General features: G+C 33.0%; 1 protein-coding gene across 1 annotated transcript; it reads left to right on the forward strand.

Moving 5' to 3' along the window:
- Positions 1-13,426: 13,426 nt before the first annotated feature.
- LOC145567606 (digalactosyldiacylglycerol synthase 1, chloroplastic-like) lies at positions 13,427-20,497 on the forward strand. The gene is made up of 7 exons (XM_081626924.1): positions 13,427-14,403; positions 15,137-15,169; positions 16,398-16,485; positions 18,121-18,605; positions 18,694-18,960; positions 19,149-19,498; positions 19,612-20,497. The coding sequence occupies exons 1-7, from the start codon at positions 13,720-13,722 to the stop codon at positions 20,135-20,137; spliced, it is 2,433 nt and encodes an 810-aa protein (XP_081483050.1). The 5' UTR covers positions 13,427-13,719; the 3' UTR covers positions 20,138-20,497.
- The last annotated feature ends 7 nt before the right edge of the window (positions 20,498-20,504 follow it).

Raw genomic sequence — 20,504 nt, forward strand, 5'->3', positions numbered from 1 at the left:
GCTCATAGGATTGAGTCTGGTAAGAGTCTAACAGGTGGTAGTCGGGTTGGTTCTATTCGGGTCGGACCATGTTTGAATGAGAACTCATCCGAGTTGGATCATAGTTGCTTGTACGGTAAATTGGCTTTTTACGATAAAATAACATTTGTAGGGATATCAATGAACCAATGTACCCGTGAATAACTTCGGTTAAAGTTTATTTGTTTGACAAACTAGCTCGAACAAAAGACTTCAAGCTTGTTTAGTAAACGAGACTAGCTCCGAACAATTTAATATTCGATTCTTTTAAGCTCATAAATGATTCGTTCACGTTCATTTACATGCTCGCTTGTGTTCATTTATAAGTTCAACTCGTTTAAACTTTATGAGAGGACGAAGCCCATGATGAGCCTCATCCCCTAGCATGGCCGGCCATAAAGAGGATTTAGAGAGGTTTCGGGCTTCCTAACCTAGTCTAATTATAATATGATTATAAGTAGACTAGGTGCCTAGGTAATTCCACATAACAGTTTTACTGTTAAGTTGAAACCCTAATTAGCAAACACGATGCAATACCCCGTATTTTTATACATATTTTATTTTAAATAAGTATTTTGCGAAGTATTTAATTAATTCGAAATGAATTATGTATGGCATTTCAATTATTTATTTTAAATAAGTTTGGAAATATTTTATAAAAGGAAAGTTTTATTTAATTAATTATTTTAATAAGTTGGGATTATTTTAGGAAAGTTTTATAAAAAGGAAAACTTTATAAAAGTTAAGTTTTATTAGGAAAGGGATTAGTAAGGATAGAAAGAGGAATTAAGGTAAGCAGGGTTTCTAGAAAAAGGGGTATAAATATTCAACACATGGGCAAATTAAACTTAACTCAAAGTGGAGAATACCCAAGGTAAATTTTCTCTCCCTTCTCCTTTATTTCCTTTTTCTTTTTCTTTCTTTCCCTTTCCAATTTTGTTTTACATGGCCGGACCACCACCACGCACCATCGGCCGCCACCACAGCCACCAGCGCAAGCGCCAGCAGCCGTAGCGGCACCGGCAGGGCGCAACAGCAGCCCAGCCGTGCCATGGTGGCTGCAGCTTGCGGTTGTCGAACAAAAAAAATATTCTGTTTTTTTATTCTTTTGTTTTAATCCTTAATCTAATTATTAATTATGGGTTTTGTGATGATTTTATGATGATTGATTATAAGTATGATGCAAATTAATTTTCAGATTTTAATTTTAATTAAAAAGCCCTAAATTTGAAACCCTAGATTTGTAAATAATTGATTATTAAAGGAATATGATTTAGGGTGGTTTAAATCTTTAATTTGAGGGTTTTTAAGTATATTTACAGCAAGTTTTTATGAATTAATATTGCTGGAATTTTGTTAGTAAGCTAAAAATTAAGTTTCTTGAAGGAATTTTGACTACCCATTAATTGGGATTAAAGTAAGAGGTTTTAAATTAATTTTCAGCTTGTTTTAATTAAATTATGAGTGATTTAATAAAAGTATATATTGCTGGAAATTTGTATGGAGTAGATTTTAATGTCATGTTATAATTTTGGATTGTAGGAGACTTCTAAGTGAGTGATTTCTGTTAGTCGTGGCGATTTTAAGATCGTATTCAAGATACGTACGCATACTTGGTATTTATCTGGTGATGTAGGAACATGCTAGACTTTGAATAATTGATTCCAAATAGTATCATGATAGATTTTGATTGGAATTTATTATTTGGTTGATGTTGGTGATTGAAATATGAAGCATGAATTATTTGTGACGGATTATTGAATAGAAATAATTATTTTGGCATGTTGTATATGAACCACACTTTTATTATTGGCATGATAGAGAGCATGTTTAATTAAACTAAATGTTTATTTAGGTTTGGAATATTAAAAGGGAATTTTATTATGGTTCATATAATTTTTATTGATGATATAAGCATGAGAAAAGAGCTATTTAAGTGTCTATGTACACGAGAAATAAATTATATTTTGGTGCCTTAGTGCGCTTAAGGTGTTTCCAACACCGAGGGATAGGAATTTTGGGCGCATTATGCGTTTAAGGTGTCTTTGATACCGAGATAGATTTAAAAAGGGTTCCAACATTAAATGTTATATGGTCACTAATTATTCAAGAACTAAATTGGAATGTTTAATTGTTTGAATAATTATAATGTTTGTTTTTGTTATGGTTTGAGAGTCATCACCAAGTTTAATAATATGTAAATAACTAAAGTGAAAGAGATTACGTACCAAAACTCTTGGAACATATATACCTTGAGTATGAACATATGGGGGGAGTTACGCGACTTTATATTTGACCATAACTTCTACTGGGAGTACAAGACATTGTATTTTCCTTTTATTATTATGCGCAGGAATTCCGCCACTTACGAGTGGTTATTTTATACTGGCACGGTTAGCTCCCGTGTGAGTACCCCTTTATTGGGGCAGGTTAGGGGGAAACTCGTTCGATGCGTAATCAATGCTAAAAGAATCAATTAGATATTTAATTGAGAGTCGTGTTGTATGTTGTATGCTTGTAAACAGGTGCAACGAGGTAAGTTGTGTGTTGATAGATGATAGCATGTTAGTGTGTTTAATTACGCTTATGTACTCAGCATTGCTGATTGTGAGTTTGTGTGTTTGTTGGCCTTGTCTTTACCTTGGCCCTATGATGACCCATTTTTAATGGAGAGTAGTGGAAACAAGTAGAGAGAAGCTTTTCAGGTGATGAAGCATATTCATGATGGGCATGAGTGAAGAGCAAATCATGCTAGTTTCCATAAGTTTATGATGTGTTTATTTGCTTTAATTATTTTATTATATTATGCTTGTGAGACTAACGCAAAGATTTCTAAGTTGGTTTGGTTTGATAAGAGCCTACAATGGTTCCAAGTTGTAGGTTGACTTTGTTTTAATTTGGTTTGACTTTATTTTCGTTTGGTTGACTTTTTAAGTTGAATGGTTTTGAATGTTTTTAAAGATAGTCTTCCGCTGTGTGTCTTTGATAGTTGCCTTATATTAGCCGTTTTCACGGTGGCGGTAATGTCTTAGATTTTCCAATTTTGGGTTTTAAAAAGAGCAAAACAGGTATTTTAAAGGAAAGGAATTTCTAGAGTGTTACACACGAAACCAGCTTCTCTCAAACTCCTCTCTCTCTCACGGCACTCTCTCTCCTCCTCGACACCGGTTGTGGTGGTTCGTGGTGGTCGGTTTAGTCCATTAAAGGTGGTGATCGCGGTTTTCCTCTTTCACTCGACCAATCTAGTATTGGTGGACGGCTCGTTCGAATCTCGTGGACTGAGTAGAGGAGAAATGCTTGGGGCTCTATTCTCTCCTTGATTTTTCTGTCGAATTGTTATGTGGAATTCACGCTTCAAAGGTATGATTATGTGTCTTGTGTGTTATGCATGCGATCTTGGGATTAGGTGCTTTATGAATATGATTCATGTTTTCCACTTTATAGTACCTATAAACTCCTACAATTTATAATATATTTACTCCATTTTCTTTATTTGCAACCGTTTGATTTTTACACTATTCATTTGCTTCATTTTGACTAGCTTGATGATTCATAGCTAAGCAACAATATAGTCATGTAATATCTTATTAGATTTATCTCGATTTATACTATTCAAATGTGTATAATTTTTACATAGTGGTAATTAAATATATTAGCGATTGAAATAATGAATTAGCAAGAGAGAAAAAAGAAGTGTTGTAAAAAAAATAAATTAATTAAAAAAAAAAAACAAGAACAGAGGAAATGTATCTCAAAACATAAATTAAAGTACACACGGTCATTTTTTTTTTCTCTTAACTTGTTTATCAAGACTAGTATTAAAGCTCATTTAAATTATTGTATCTCGACTCGAACTCAAACTTAAATTTGAACTAATCAAGCTACTCATGAGTCATGTTCAAACAACAAAATACTTCAAGCAAGCTAGAACATGTGAATTTAAAGCTAGGTTAAGCTCAACTTGAGTTCGATCTCGTGTATCTTATCAAGCCTAGCTCGATCATGCCAATACTCAGCCTGCAAACATCCTTATCTGTTAGAATTGCTGATTGTAATGTCAATCAAGAATTTCATGATAAGGTCATGTCAAGTGATTATGAATTTCAGGTTGGATTTGAGTTTAGGATATAGGACAAGTTTTCCATACTTTGGTTTCACGTAATTACACTTTATTTTGTTTTACCAAACTGACCTATTTACCTTCACACTTTACTTCAATTGTTACACAACTCTCACATGCAACACTTTTCCCTATTTGAAAGCTTAAGTACGTAGTAGTTAAGTTTTATATTGTTGGGCCAAGATCATGCTGGACCAAAAAGACAAAAAATCAGCCTGGTAAGTTGGGTCAGGCCAAGGCTTGGGCCGAAAATGCCTGTCCAAACCTGTAAACTTTATCTAGTCCCAGTAGGTTTTAGGCCATTTCGAGACAAGAAAAAAAAAACCAACTTAAAAATGTGAAAAAATGCTTTGTACATAGCCTGTTCAAAAAAAAATAAAAAAATAAAAAAAATAAAAAATTAGGCTGAATTTTCATGTCCATTGCCTGTCCAAAACCGGGTTGGGCAGTCGGGCTTGATCACCTCTAGTCACAATATACATACTTTCATAAAATCAATTACTCTAAGATCTTAAAATGTTGTGTACAAGTATTACAGTTTAGGTTCTCGTGTTAGGAACTTTGCATCATCAAGGAGATTTTGAGTTTAGTTTTGAGTGCTCTCCACTTCCAAACTAAAACGATCAAAGAGTTGTTCCTCATTAATGAAGCTTGCTCTATCTTCTTTTCACTACAACTATTCCTACACTACATTATTCACATGATGGAATGAATTTTTTTAAATATTATTTTTATTAATAGACAAATAGAAGAATTAGTAGTGTCTCGATATACATATTCGGTCAAACTAATATACGTTAAAAAAATAAATAAAAAATGAAGTAGTCCATCACATATTGCAAAATATGGTGACTAGTCTGACTACAAAGTACAGACCAATTATGATTGGCCCTTCACCTCAACTTGGGTCTGGGCCTATCATTACCAAAAATCTTGACCCAATTAATATGAAAATTGTAAAAAAAACACATAAATATCTATTAATTCGTACATTCTAAAAAGAGAAAACATAGTTTGCTTGAAAAGGGCATATGCACAGTAAATTGTTTTACATAAATTCCATCCATATCCCTTTTTATTTTAGTCTTTTTTTTTTTTTACAAAATCATATAGAGTTCAACTGTTAAAGTACACTAAATAAATGCGTTGCAGGGTTGGTAATTTTTTTTTTTTTTTTTGGGTATTTGATATATACTACTCTCTTTTTATGTTAGTAAGTGTTAAACTTCTCTTTAGAATGTATTTCAATGTAATTTTTTGATCAATAAACACTCTAATTATTAATAAGTGTACATTATAATTTATAAAGATTGAAAAATAATAAACTATTTATTGAGACGATTTCAATAAGTACCCGTACGACTATATTTTTGCTTATGTATAAATAACAGGTACGGAGTATTAGTCAAAATAGGTCAAGTGAACAGTGCAAAAAGAAATAATGGAGCATTTATGGAGTATTAAATGTGGAGGGAGTACGTAATAAGTCTAATAACGAAATGAAACCCGTACGATGCACGTTTTGTTTTATTTTTGTAAAAATGAAATACTCTGTATTTAGTACTCTATATTTATATGAAACATTATGTAATTTTATTCGTTTGTTATTTTAACTCCTTTTTTAGTACTCCCATCGTTTTTTTTATATGTTAAAGATGAGATTGCACGGAGTTTTAGGTTGTTTAATAAAATAATATGTTAGTGGGGTTAATAAAGGTTATTATTTTGTTGAAAAATAAAGTGGTGTGAGAAGGAATGAGAACCATTGAAGGAGTGAGAGATGATAAAGTAAAAAAAAAAAAAAAAAAAAACAATGGGGACATTAGTGGGTAAAGATATATTATTAAATTGTAAAAGATTTCCAAAAATGAAACTCTAGCTTATTTAAAAATCGGACGAAAATAGTAACTCTAGCTTATAAAAAAAATGGAGGGAGTTTTATGGTATATATATATTGTTCCCTCTATATTTTAATAGAGTAAGTTTTGTATACATCTGGTGTACAGTAATTTACTATACTTCGGGGGTCACTTTTATCAAATTTAGGGTCACTTTTACAACTTTTTGGGTATCTTTTATCAATAAAGTATAAATACTTCATAACTTTTATTTTTGTCAGGGTAATCTTTATTCATATTAGAGTAACTTTTGCTCATTTTAGGGTAACTTTATAACAGATGTACAATATTTTATTATACATCCGATTTATTTAAAAGTTTGTCATTTTAATAAGTGCTCTATTTCTCCTCGGAAAATTTTTGACAAATAATATCTTTTATTATAAATAAATGTAAATAATAGCATTTGAAAGTTAATAATATACTCATTGAAACGATTCCAACAAATACCCTATTGTTGCTAAACAAATAAATCAAAGAAAATATTTTCAAAAAAATCAATGTAGATAATGCATGAAGCATGATACATACAACATTTTTTTTTTTTTGTTGACAAAAAAAAAAAAAAAAAAGATTAATGTAGTGTTTTTTGTTTAAAAAAATCCTAAGGGAAAATTAAATTTAATAGTTAGCCTTTGTTAATGTGTAAGTAGATAGAATTGTGAATGTTATATCGTATATATTATAGGATTATATTTTTTATATGGTTAATTGATAGAGTAATGCTCCATATAATTGAGTCTGCCTCCTTCTAATATGTCTTGTATAATTAAGGCGGACTTATGTTAATTTTATTGAATGACAGTCAATATTATAGTGAGTTTAACAATTAACTTTCCCATTTAATTTAAGGATAACTTTTAATTTATAATGATTTTGATTATATTTTAATGTGTATTCCAAATGGATGCATGTTAGTTATAAGGCTAATAAGATCAAACTAATATACATTATTTATTTAGTGTTTTAAAGGGTAAATTTTTGTTAAATATACAAGTACTAAATTTAATATTATATAAAAAACGTAACTTTAAAAACTTTTAGAATAACTCTAACCTGTCTTTCAATAAGTTAAGATAATAAACTCAGTCGTATTCAAGAATTTGTGGACGTTATTATTTTAAAATATATTGTACCCCTTATAAACCTATTGCAAGGTTGTTATCAATGCATGTGTTTATATCATTAATACCTTCAATTTAATTACGGTTTAATTACATATTAGTAAAAATAATAATAAAAAAAGGTGAATCAAATAAGATTACGCATGACTATTTTTCCAATATTCAAATGCATTTATCACAAAAAGGTTAAATGAGTGTGTATGTTAAAGAATAGAAGATGATAGATATAGGTCGTTGTGACTTTTTAAAAATAATTTTATATTATAATAAGGCAGCTAACACACGCCATATACAATTAGCCATATTCGAAAAATATTTTTGGTTTGGCTTTTGTCTTAACTTAAGTTATTGGCATCATTAATAATGAGGGACAATATATAAACAAATATTTTTAGGGTTCGTTTGGTTCACTAAGGTGGAATGGATTGGTATAGATTATCATACTTGAGTAATTGAGTGGTATGGATTCTATATCCCATACCAATCTAAAGATGTTTGGTTTAATCATGGAATGGATTCTCATACTTGAGTGATAGTATCGATTATGAATCCTTGGAGGAGAGGTGAGTATGAAATTTCAAGGGAATGTGGTGGAGTTAGAATCCCCCAGGTATGAGATTCATTCCATACTTAAATAACCCAACCAAACAAATAAAATCATAGAATGGATTCTAAATCCATTCCAACCCATTCCAAGAAGTTCAACTAAACATCCCCTTAGAGGTATCAATATCCGCACACTATTCTTGAAAGTTAAAAAAAGACATTTATCATTAACAAGGGCAGAGAATTACATAAATATTTTAGAGGGTATAATCTAAATATTCTTAATCTTTTTAAAATGTATGAATATAGACTATAGTCAACTTAAGTATCTGAATGAATATAGGTGACCCAAAACATAACTAAAACAGGCTTTTTTATTTTTAATGAAGATTATAAGTAATAAATATTTTATACATATCATATTTAGGCTCGCTCTTTGTACCACATATTATTGTAAGCCTCTGCATCTAAGCAATGATTTTTATTAATTAATTATTAATGTTATTATTCACAGTACATCACATAACCTTTCAATTTAAAATGATTTTTTTTAATCCAATCTAACTTACTTATTTGTAGGATTTATGTCAAACGATAATTATTTTTCTTTCTTTTGATATAGCTTGGTTGTCGATTAATATTATTAAATTTCTACTCTCTCCGTCTCCTTTTGATAGTCCCTTATGGGCATTTTTCACTGGAATTAATAAACATAAATAAAGAATAGTAAAAGTTCATTGAAAAGGTAAATTAACATTGGGTATGCAAAAAAGTAGAGAGAAAAAGTAATAAAAGTACATGGGAAAACAAAATTTACATGGAAAAGTTAAATTTGCACAAATATTGTTGCAAATTGGAGGGAATTTTGGTAAAAAAATTAATATTAATGGTTGTTGGAAAATGCAAATGGGGTGAACATTTTGGGACTAAAATTTGCCCATAAGACTACTCTCACTCATGGGCAAAAAATAAAAATGCCACTCTCTCTCTACTAACTTTCTCACTCCTCTTTTCCATTTTTTCTTATGGGCATTTTATTTTATTTAAGAACTCTTCCCACACTCATGGGCTAAACAAAAAAAAAAAAACCACACCACCATCTCTCCTATATTTTCTCTCACAAACACTCATGGGCCCATAGGTACTGTAGCAATTTATTTTTGCCATTCCTATGGGCATTTGGTAATCTCCTCATGGGCATATTTTTTTTTGCTCATGAGTGGGATAACATTTTTAGCATTTTTACCATTATTCTCCTCATGGGCATTTTTTTGCCCATGAATGAGAGTGCTCTAAGGGACTATCATTTGGGGACGGAGGGAGTATTAATTTTGGTAACAATGATCCATAATAACACGTACTATGCATTCTCTTTTAATACTTTTATTGTGCATGCACGTACTTATTAATAACCATCTTAATAATTAGAAAAGATATTAATAATTACTTTTTAATGCATATTAGATTTTTACATTACATTTTTTAATTAATACAATTTAAATATTTAATTTAAAGTTGAAATTTTTTATTAATTATTATAGTTGGTTGATGCGTGCTTAGCACGTAGCACCCAACTAGTATGAGGAAAAAAGAAATGAAATTAAGTAAAATAATTTTGTTTGGTTGTTACTATTGTTAAAAAAAAAGGCTAAAACAATTCTAGAATCTAGATAACGACCAGTATGTATTTATGTAAATAAAGCTCACAAATCTAGAAGGATGAAGTGGTGGGTTCAGAATTATAATTGCCCACATAAACTCCCTAATTCAACTTATTCAAGCCTCAAGTATTTTATAAATGTATCAAAATTGGCCCCTCATTTTATCAACGTGCTAATATGACCAAATTGTTGATTATGATGTTTTTGGGTAGTTTCAGTACATTTTCTTTCATAATTTGTTTGTAATAGGAAAATTCCTTTTCAAATACTTTTACATCACAAGTCACGAAGTCAATGTTCATGTCATCAACAATTTCTTCTTTGACATGTTAAAGACATTTCTTTCAAGCAAAACATATGATAACTTCATTAAATTCAAATGATTCATTGATTTTTGTAAATACTTATCCTAATCTCCAACCTTAACAATCCGTTGCAATCAATCATCATAAAACTACGAACTAAACTTGTACAAAACATATATGAGAAGAAAAATTACTTTTCATATAACCTTGGAAATCTTAATAGTATAACAAGTTACGCATGGGAAAGATCAATTTGAATGTAATTATATCTATCTCATTTCACTATGTTATGATGAGGTTAAATTTATTAACATTACCACTAATTAAAGGGGTCAATATATTTGATGAGACAGTTTCCCCTTATCAGCCAGATTACTAAGTTGTTGTTTGGTTGCCTTTAGTTTTCATGGGCACTCAAAATTCCCATGAATTTCATTAAGTATGTTGTTTGGTTGACATTAAAAAGCAAAAATGGGAAAAGTCACAATTTATGAGAATTTTCACTTCCCATAAAACATGAAAAGTTACTTACCCACCCCTCTCTTGCCCCTTGGTCATTCACAATTCCTAGGATTTACAAATTTTCACATGACAACCAAACATATTTATGCAATTCCTAGGAATTTTAGTAAAGGAAGTAATTTTCCATGAATTAGAATTTCTCATGAGAATACTTCCTACATCAACCAAACAAGTAATATATTGAAGCATGTTTCTAAATAAGAGTAATCTAGTAGGTGTCAAGTGTGACTCTCCCTTTTCAAAGATGTTTTTTTTAGGAAATTTTTACTTTTTGCTACTACTCAAACATCCATATTTTACTTTTGCTACTCATCTAAAATTTTATTTTATTTTGCTACCACCTAAAATTACAAGATTTAAATTTCACTATCACTTAATGGAATCCATTAAGTTTATTCAAAAAATAAAAAAGCAAATTAAAAAAATAAAAATAAAAAACCCAGCCACCCTCAACTGCCCAGCCCAGCCACCCTCCCCCCACCAGCGGCCGACGCCCAAAGATTTGGCCGGCATCAGTGACCCCTTTATTGACTCAAGGCAATGCTCATGTTTAACAATGTAATAATTGATGTTCCTTTAAATCAAAAATTTTAATACAAGTAAGAAAAAATTTACTGACTCAAGGCAATGCTCATATTTAAAAGCTACTCTCTTTGTCTCCTTTTTCTACACCATGTGACTCATAACGCTCTCATATAAACGAGTCCATGGTGTAATAAAAAAAGGGGACAGAAAGAATACTTTGTAATTTACTTACTAAATGAACACTTGAGAATGGGATGGATATAGACCTATCGATCAGGGATAATCATTTTGGTACCCATTGTTTTGTACTTCATTTTTTCTACCCCCATTCATTTTATACGGTAGTTTATTTCAACTCACGCATTAGTAAGCATAATCACATCCTAAAGCTTTCAAGCCTCACAAATTAAATCATCGATTAGTCCACGTGCTTGATCTACCAACTAATACGTTGTAACCGTCTAAATTTAGGAGTTTAGTGGGTACCCCACAATGTCAATTGTGGCAAACAACACATCATTTTTTAGCATTCTCCAAATTTCTACATCCACTATATTCTACTTCCACAATTTTATATCCTCTCTCCTCACCCCACCCCCATATGGGTCAAATCCCTTCCGCCCAATCATGTCCTTCCATGTCACTAGATCTTCCCACGTCATCATGCTAGGGTATATCCTATTCAGCTCTCACTTGTCTACCCCATGCAATGGTCATCGAATCAAGATTGATCCCATCATTTTAAGCTTTTTATATGTAACCTTTTGCATATTGTTATAACAGATGCAAGAAAGATTAAAGTAATCAACAAATAAGAACACATTTTTAAGTGATATATCAACAATGAAATAACTATGTCCACAAACAAGTGAGAGAAAAAGTTTTATTAATAGATTTCAAAATATCCATAAGGGAGTTTTTATAATAGTCCTAAACAAAAAAGGCCCAAAAATAATAGCCTCGTAACAAACACCCCTGTGATAGTCATTCAAAGAGGGTTAACTGATTCAAGACATATTCTAACACGTTTATTTTATTTCCTAAGATAAATTAGAACAACACAATACAAGATTTACTTCTTTTCTAGTAAAAATAATATAAAGCTATATTTATTTCTTGGGAAATTCTCTTTGGTAACACTATAGTTTTTATTTTTCTCAATGGTAAATTGTAAAAATTCTTAATATCCTTGGTAAACTTTAATTAGTTATAATTTTTCAACAGTGAACTTAATGAAATAATTTATTTAATTTTTAACCATGGTTAGCATATTTTTTAAATAAAAAAACTTGAAATTCCTAAAATATTCCCACTTATTACACTTAAATAATTAAATTCCTAAAATACCCTCAATCATCAAGATCATCATCTTCATCCTCCCCTCTTTCTTCCTTGCCACATTTCTCAATCACCACCTTCACTCGTCAGCAGCCAGCCACCTCTCTCCCGCCCCCACCCACGCTGGCGACTCCGCCCAGCCCCTCCCTCACCGTGAGCCGGCCTCCCCCACCCTTGTCGCACCTCTCCTTCACCTTAAACCACCACTGTACCCCGCCTCCCCAACAACCCCTCAAATCCTTAATCAATCTCTCTTCCGGCCTCAAACGAAATCCACTGAATTTGGCTTGAAATCTCCCCATTTTGACCCTCCAAAAGCCTTTCATGCCGAAAAACCCTAATTTGAATTCGATTGAAGCTTAAGGGCGACTAACCAAAAGCTTAACAACCTCGAATTTCTGTAACAATGGCGAACGACTAACCAGACTTCGAGAATTTGAAGGTTTTCGAATAATGGTGGGGAATCGCCGATGGGGGTGAGAAATTGGGCGCAAATTAAAACTTCATTTCCTAGGTTTAGGGTCGTGGTGGAGGAAGGGGAGGAGGGCGTCGTGGTGGGGGAAAAAGGGAGTGGGGAAATCAGGGGTGGGTCTTGGTGTTGGGCTAGGGTTGGCTGACCAAGGGAGTCAAATCATCGGCAGGGTAAGGTGGGCCGACAACGCCGATAGTGAAGGGGAGGAGAACAGGGTGGCTGGGCTGGTGGTGGAGGATTTTTTTTTAAAAAATATTATTTAATTACTATAAAATAACCATGGTTAGCTATTTTAATTAAAATAGCTATTCTCTTTGGTAACTAAAAATTCAAGTTTACCAAAGATAATAATTTTTTTTCCAATTTACCATAGAGAAATATAAGAAATTGGGTATTTCCAAAGAGAATTTCCCTTATTTCTTTTCATCGTTTTACAGAAATATTGGTAGCCTTGCATCAAACTTCTCCATGAACGTGCATCATTATTTTAAATGTCATAATGACTAGACATGTGTCTTCATAAGTGTTCAGTTAACACTACAATATATTTTACCACTCGATTTACTCTTAAATAAACACGATGAATCAATAAGAGTTAGGGCCTGTTCACTTCACCTTAATTTCAGTTTAGTTTAGTTAAGCTCCAAATAGTTCAATTCAGTTCAGCTCCTAATTTTCCTCTCTCATAAAATATTATTTCTGCTCTATTCAGTTCAATTCAATTCAACTCAGTTCAGTAAATGTGAACAGACCCTTAATCTCGATAAATTACACAATAGTCCAACGACACTTAACATCATATAACCATGACGATCATCGTGATGGACTATCGATAGCAACAATAGCATATACCAAGCATATATCTAAAAGAGGACTCTAGAGAAGCCATTGGTATAAGGCAACAATTACAAAACAAGTCACAAGAGAAATGTGGTCACCAATACACAACTATAATCTCCTCCATTTTTGGACGCCTCGACTTGTTGTTGTCGACATACAAAAATCCGTTAAAATTTCCGCCAACCTCTTCTCTTCTTCTCTCTCCTCCATCAATCAATCTTCTCAAATCCTCCATTTTCTCTCTCCTCAGCTTCACTACCAAAATCCCCAATTTCTTCTTCTGCTCAAACCCAACCATAAACCCTAGATTTCTCTCTTTAGGGAAATTCTTAGGGCATAAATTCATCACCATGAACAATTTCATCCCTCAAGCCGTTACATCGGCGTCGACGTCGCGAACTTCACCGGCTACGGCCGCCGGAGGTTCACCGGCGAGCGCATTATCCTTCATTTCAAAGGGGTGGAGGGAGGTGCGAGATTCCGCCGATGCCGATATTCGATTGATGAGAGATAGGGCGAATTCCTTCAAGAATTTGGCATCTTCTTTAGATAGGGAGTTGGAGAATTTCATCAATTCTGCTTCGGCGTTTTCGGTTCCGGCGATTAAGTCGTATTCGGCGAGCAATTCTTCGACTGAGATTGATTTTGTGAAGAAGTTGCAGCCTAAATTGTCGGAGTTTCGGAGGGTTTATTCATCGCCGGATTTTAGCCGGAAAGTGTTGGAGAAGTGGAGTCGGCCTACAACACCGAGGATTCGTATCGATTTGTCGGCGATAAAGAATGCAATGTTGGAGGAAGTGGAGGTTGATGGAGGTGAGAGATTGAGACAGAGTAGGAGAGGGAATGTTAGGTTTACTGATTTTAGGTGGGATTGGAAGGGGGAAGGAGAAGAAGGAGAAGAAGGGTTTAAGGATTGGGAGCCGATTCGAGCTTTAAAGACTAAATTGAAAGATTTTGAGGTGAAGAAATCGCCTGATGAGATTTTTGGCGCCTGGAAGAACAGTGAGCTGGTTGAGAAATTCAAGGCTAGTTTGGTATATTTCTTGTTCTTATATCTATCTTTAATTTAATATTCCGAATTTTATAGTTTCATAGCTTTTGTAGTGTTTTTTTTTTTTATTTTTTTTTTATTTTTTATTTTTATTAACTGTTATTATATGAATGTATGGTGATGTAGAATATTGGGCTTGATTTTGCTATTGTTTGGGAGTCGAGTTTGGACGAATTTATAGCTGAATGTTGATGGCTGAGATTTGTAGTTTTAGGCTTGTAGCTGAATGCAACATATTGTACGATTTTTGGTATCTAGTTGTAAAATGAAGTTTGGTATCTAGCAAGAAAATGGTTACTTGCCCAACCAGTGATGAGTTTGGGGAAACTGTTGAGCTCCTACTTGGTTTTCTTATCCAACTAAGTGAATTATCTATTCAATCTTCATTAATCTTCCTATGCAGATTGTATATTTTTCTTAATTCCTCTCTTAGTTGGAGGGGGTAGAGAAGGGATGAAGAATCAATCAGTAACTATATTATGGAGATAGAAATCTAAGTTGAAGGAAATATTAGCTAATAGGACAATTTTTTCTTCTTAACTTGCTTTGGAATAATCTCAAAGATTAAAAACTTGTCAACTGTTGAAGGCGGAAGGACAAATTAGATTGTATGACTATTATCTTTGTAGACAATAATAACCTTGTCTTACCATTTTCACCATGAATATTTATGTGTTGTTTGTTAGATGATTAATTTTTCTATGTTTATTATGCAGAAAGCATTTCGGTGGGATTCCCTGGATTCAAAGGTTGGTATATAGAATTCTTTGTCTGATATCCTGTGCAAATCCTATGAATGCTGAAACGTTTTTTTTTTTTTTAATTAAATTGTCAGCCAGCATTTTCCCTCTTGTTTGAAAGTACATGTTTGATCAGAATTAAAATTAAAAAAATAAATGACAAGCATTACTGTACAAATAGCAGCAGTAGTAATAATTTATTTTCTACTAATTCTAAAAATTGGAAAACTTGTATTTCCAGCAAAGTTGTGGTACATATCACTGTGTCAGTGCTTATAAAGGCATGTTGTGAAATCGATGTGTAACTTGTGCAATAATTTAGTACTCCCTCCGTCCCATAATATAGTTCATGTTTTTTATTTTGGAGATCCAAAATGCTGTTCCTATTTCTATTTTTGGATAGTATGTAAAACCCATTATACCCTCACTTTTTTTAACTTTATTCATTATACTTCCTAAATTTCCCTTGAATTTTGCATATGCCTTGTACTTTTTTCACTTTCTCTCTCTAACTTTTGTCTATAATTGTACTTTTCTCTTTTATTAATGTATTTCATCCACTTTTTCCTCCTATTTCTTAAATACCGTGAAAAAACACAAACAAGAACTATATTATGGGACTAAGGGAGTATGTTTCTTTTGATAAGCTTAAGGAAGAATGTAACAAGCTAGCATGTATTACTATAAGTCTATAACTAGTGAAGTAGTGAATGCAATTCCCAAGGCCCTGCCCCTCTTAAACTTAAAGAATTACTTTCTACTTCGTTCTTTTTTACTTATCCGTTTTGACTTTTACACTATTCACCAACCCCTCATTTGACTGTCTTTAGTGAATAATATGTAAGGAAAAATATATTCATGTGGGATCTTTTTGAATTTGTCTCAATAAGGACTATCATAATATGATAATATATAACTTTTATAATTTTTACTTATGGAGAATTAAAGTTACTGATCGTTAAAGTTTTGCATGGTTAGCGTGATAAAAGAAACAGGTCATGTAAAAAAGAACAAAGGAAGTATTATTTAAAGTCATATTAATCTGTAAAACTCAGGCGTAGAGCGCAAAGCCTAAGTTGCTATTGTTAGGATAAATGCATGTTGTATTGTTGTGGTGCTTCCAAATTGAAGTTTTTTCGTTTCTGTCTTAAGTTTATGCCTCTATTTTTATTTTTATGTTTTATTGTGACAGCTCTATTTGTCTCATAGACTCATGTTTGTGTCCGATTTGTTGCAGGAAGTACCACCATTGGATGTACCTGAACTCCTGGCATATTTTGTTAGGCAGTCTGAACCCTTTTTGGATCAACTTGGCGTTAGAAAAGGTATATGCACTGTCTTAAATCTCTTATAATTTCTTAATGTATGGGCCTTCTTAATAAATAAAAAAATAATAATGGTTATGGTATGCCTGTCAGACATCATCATCATGATTATCGTATTTTCTGTAGACGAGTGTCATTCAGTATCTGTTTGATAATCTGTAATAAGCTTCTTAATGGATCTTGATTTGTTGTATAGTATGTTTCACAAAGATTATGCTTAGTGTCGACGTGTCATTATAGGTCAATGCCACTTCTTCTTTGTCTGCCTTCGTTTAGCTTCAAATGATGTCTACAAGGGGCTGTCTGGGTTGGTGATATCATGCTCAACTAGTTTGTGGCTCGGGCGATGCCCTGGATTTTGCGTAAATACAAAATGAAAAAATTACCTTAAGTTAGAATAATGACATTTTAAAAACATTACTTGAAGTTAAATAATAAAATATATAGAAATGGAAAATTTAAAAGGTATAGGTAGAAGGAAAGATGCAGCACTATATTAGTATGTTTTACAATTAAGTTGGGATTTAGCCGTTGGAATCCAAGGTAATGAAAAATTATAACTCATTAATGTTAATTAAGTAATAAAATGACATTTATTGTGAAATAAAAACAACAAATACAATTGAGTAAAAAGAATTTTTATTTATGGTGAATCAATGTAAAATAACTGTCCATTGATAGGACAATAATGGCAATAAAAGTTGGAAATTTCAAGTGGTGTAGGGGTTTTAATATGGCTCAAGTTTTTATATGGAACGTCATGTCATTATCCATGTGGCGTCATGTCATAAAAATTTCATTATGACTCAAGTGACACATGTCGTCACCATGTTGTCGCTTTGAGTTTGAATAATATTATATTATTGATTGATATTGATGATTGATTGATCGATATTGATTTTTCGCAGCTTAGGGCCCGTTCATTGGTACTGTAGTTTTCAGTTTTTTGGTTTTTTCTAGGCATATGATGTATGTCATATAAAGAATTAAAAATTAGTTTGACTTATTGAATTCATGATTATGAAGAAAATTGACAACAGAAAATTGAAAACTACTTTTTCTAGTTTCCTGTTTTTGTTCTTTTTTGTTTTCAAATAAACAAAAAACTGGAAATAAACAGGCCCTTAGATGTTGGTTTTTTTAATGGAAAGTCATCAAAGTCAACACATATGCCAACCAAATATGTAAATTAACACCTAAAACGGAACCCATCATATGTAGGTAGTCTATATCCAGCACTTGTGACTAACATTGTTTCAAAGAAGTGATGATATTTGAGTAATATCTTATGCTGAAAATGCAAGTTTGCTTGGTAGTTGATAGGATAACATTTAAGCTGTAAAAATCACATACTGAAAATATAAGGTTAGACATTGGAGCTTGGGTAGCTGATGGAAAATTTCCGTTGTGCATCTCATCTGCAAGTGTGAGCCTTGTGAGGTATATGAGACTTCAATATGGCATATTGGGATATGGAATAATATGTAACTTGAAAGTGTGCTGTAATTGTTTCTAAGACTACATTTTGTTGATCTTCTAAAATATTTCAGCTCCTGCCTTTTCATTTAACATGTTGGACACTTGGACAACATCAGAATAAAATGCTCAGGCTTCCTCTAAATTTTTTACATGCAGATTTATGTGACAAGATAGTGGAGAATTTGTGTAGTAAACGTAAGAATCAGCTTCTTTTGCACTCCGTATCAGGTGGGGAATCTTCTGTGGTTGAGGGTGATAACATTAATGATGAACTTGATTTAAGGATAGCCAGTGTCCTTCAGAGTACTGGTCATCACTATGAAGGTGGATTTTGGTCAGACTTAATGAAGCAGAATCCATCTGAAAAGAAAAGACATGTTGCTATTGTTACCACTGCTAGCCTTCCTTGGATGACGGGAACAGCAGTAAATCCGTTGTTTCGTGCTGCTTATTTGGCTAAATCTGCAAAGCAGAAGGTTACTCTATTGGTTCCATGGCTTTGTAAGTCTGACCAAGAGCTAGTTTACCCAAACAAGCTTACATTCAATTCACCAGAAGAACAGGAGGATTATATACGAAACTGGCTGGAGGAAAGGATTGGTTTCAAGGCTGATTTTAAAATATCATTTTACCCTGGAAAGGTATGATTTTACGACTCGTGTCAATGCTACATTGTGGATTTTACAGTAGCAATCTATACTATGATTTGACATTCTGGTATATTTGCAGTTTTCCAAAGAAAGGCGGAGCATACTTCCAGCTGGTGATACTTCTCAGTTCATATCTTCTAAGGAAGCTGACATTGCTATCCTTGAAGAACCAGAGCATTTGAACTGGTATCATCATGGTAACCGGTGGACTGATAAATTCAATCATGTTGTTGGTGTCGTACACACCAATTATCTGGAATATATAAAGAGAGAGAAGAATGGTGCTATACAAGCTTTCTTTGTGAAGCATATTAATAATATTGTGGCAAGAGCGCATTGTCACAAGGTAAGATACAGATTTCCTGTAATCTATATATTTTGGATTTGATCTAGGGATGAGCTGTGCTCACCAGCTTTTTTTTTTTTTTTTTTTTTTTTTTTTTTTTGCTGTTTAGCTGTTTTATTAAAAATTTATAAGGAAACAGTGCTGTTCTGGTTTTATTGGGATAGTAATAGTTACTTTCTGTGCCTCAGGTTCTTCGGCTTTCTGCTGCCACCCAGGATCTGCCCAAGTCTATTATATGTAATGTCCATGGTGTTAATCCAAAGTTCCTGGAAATTGGAGAAAAGTTGGCTTCTGAAAGGGCCGCTGGTCAGCAAGCCTTTCCCAAGGGAGCATATTTTTTGGGCAAGATGGTTTGGGCAAAGGGATACCGAGAACTAATAGATCTATTTTCAAAGCACAAAAATGAGCTTGGCAGCCTGAATTTGGATGTTTTTGGTAATGGTGAGGATGCACATGAGGTCCAGAATACTGCAAAAAAATTGAACCTGAGCCTCAACTTCCAAAAGGGAAGAGACCATGCTGATGATTCCCTGCATGGGTATGGACCTTTTGTTTTGTCTTTTTTTCTCTTGAAAATTCGAAGTACATCTTTTTAATGCTTGCATAGATTAAGCCCACATTCAAACCATAACTTTATATTTATTCTTGCAGATACAAAGTTTTCATAAACCCTAGTGTCAGTGATGTCCTTTGCACCGCTACTGCTGAAGCACTTGCAATGGGAAAGATTGTAGTTTGCGCAGACCATCCATCAAACGAGTTTTTCAGGTCATTCCCAAACTGTTTGACATATCAGACATCTGAAAACTTTGTTACCAAGGTGAAGGAAGCATTGGTCAAGGAGCCTGAGCCACTTACCCCAGAACAAAGATACAAACTTTCATGGGAAGCCGCCACTGAAAGATTTATGGAACATTCTGATCTTGAAAAAGTCCTAGGAATGGATCAAAGCAGCATCAAGTCCAATAAAAACTTCATGTCAAAATCAGTTTCAATGCCCAATTTGTCTGATATGGTTGATGGAGGGCTGGCATTGGCTCACTATTGTTTCACTGGGAGCGAACTCTTAAGGCTTGCAACAGGAGCAATACCTGGCTCTCGGAATTATGACAAGCAGCACAGCAAGGATCTGAATCTGTTGCCTCCACAGGTAGAAAATCCAATTTATCATTGGTGATGAATTTAGGCAGCTAGGGAGCAGTTCTAATATCTTGTGCATAACTGTATAGTAGGATGTCTTATTAGTTCTTAGAGCTCCTCTATGGTTTGTGGGTGGCTTGTTATATTTACAGGTTGCCATCCAAGCACTCTCTTAGCCTTGGGTTTGTAATATAGGAGAATCTGATAATAGTATATATGAAGTATGTATTTTTGACAGTGCTGTAAGCAATAACATAGAAAATATCCACGAAAGCTGTAAGCGTATTAGTTTACCCTCACAGCATTCCTTGTTACGGTCTTACAGAGCATTTTGGTTGTAATTCTTGTACATTTCTGTTCACTAATTAACATAGAAATAAAGTCACCTTCATAATTATTTTTTA

Source organism: Chenopodium album, chromosome 11 (assembly GCF_948465745.1).
Source record: "Chenopodium album chromosome 11, dcCheAlbu1.1, whole genome shotgun sequence".
Lineage (NCBI taxonomy): Eukaryota > Viridiplantae > Streptophyta > Magnoliopsida > Caryophyllales > Amaranthaceae > Chenopodium > Chenopodium album.

Coding starts and splice junctions, on each gene's coding strand:
- LOC145567606 (XM_081626924.1), top strand. CDS start 13,720: ATGAACAATTTCATCCCTCAAGCCGTTACATCGGCGTCGACGTCGCGA. Junction 16,486..18,120: donor TCAACTTGGCGTTAGAAAAG/GTATATGCACTG, acceptor TTTTACATGCAG/ATTTATGTGACAAGATAGTG. Junction 19,499..19,611: donor GCTGATGATTCCCTGCATGG/GTATGGACCTTT, acceptor TTATTCTTGCAG/ATACAAAGTTTTCATAAACC.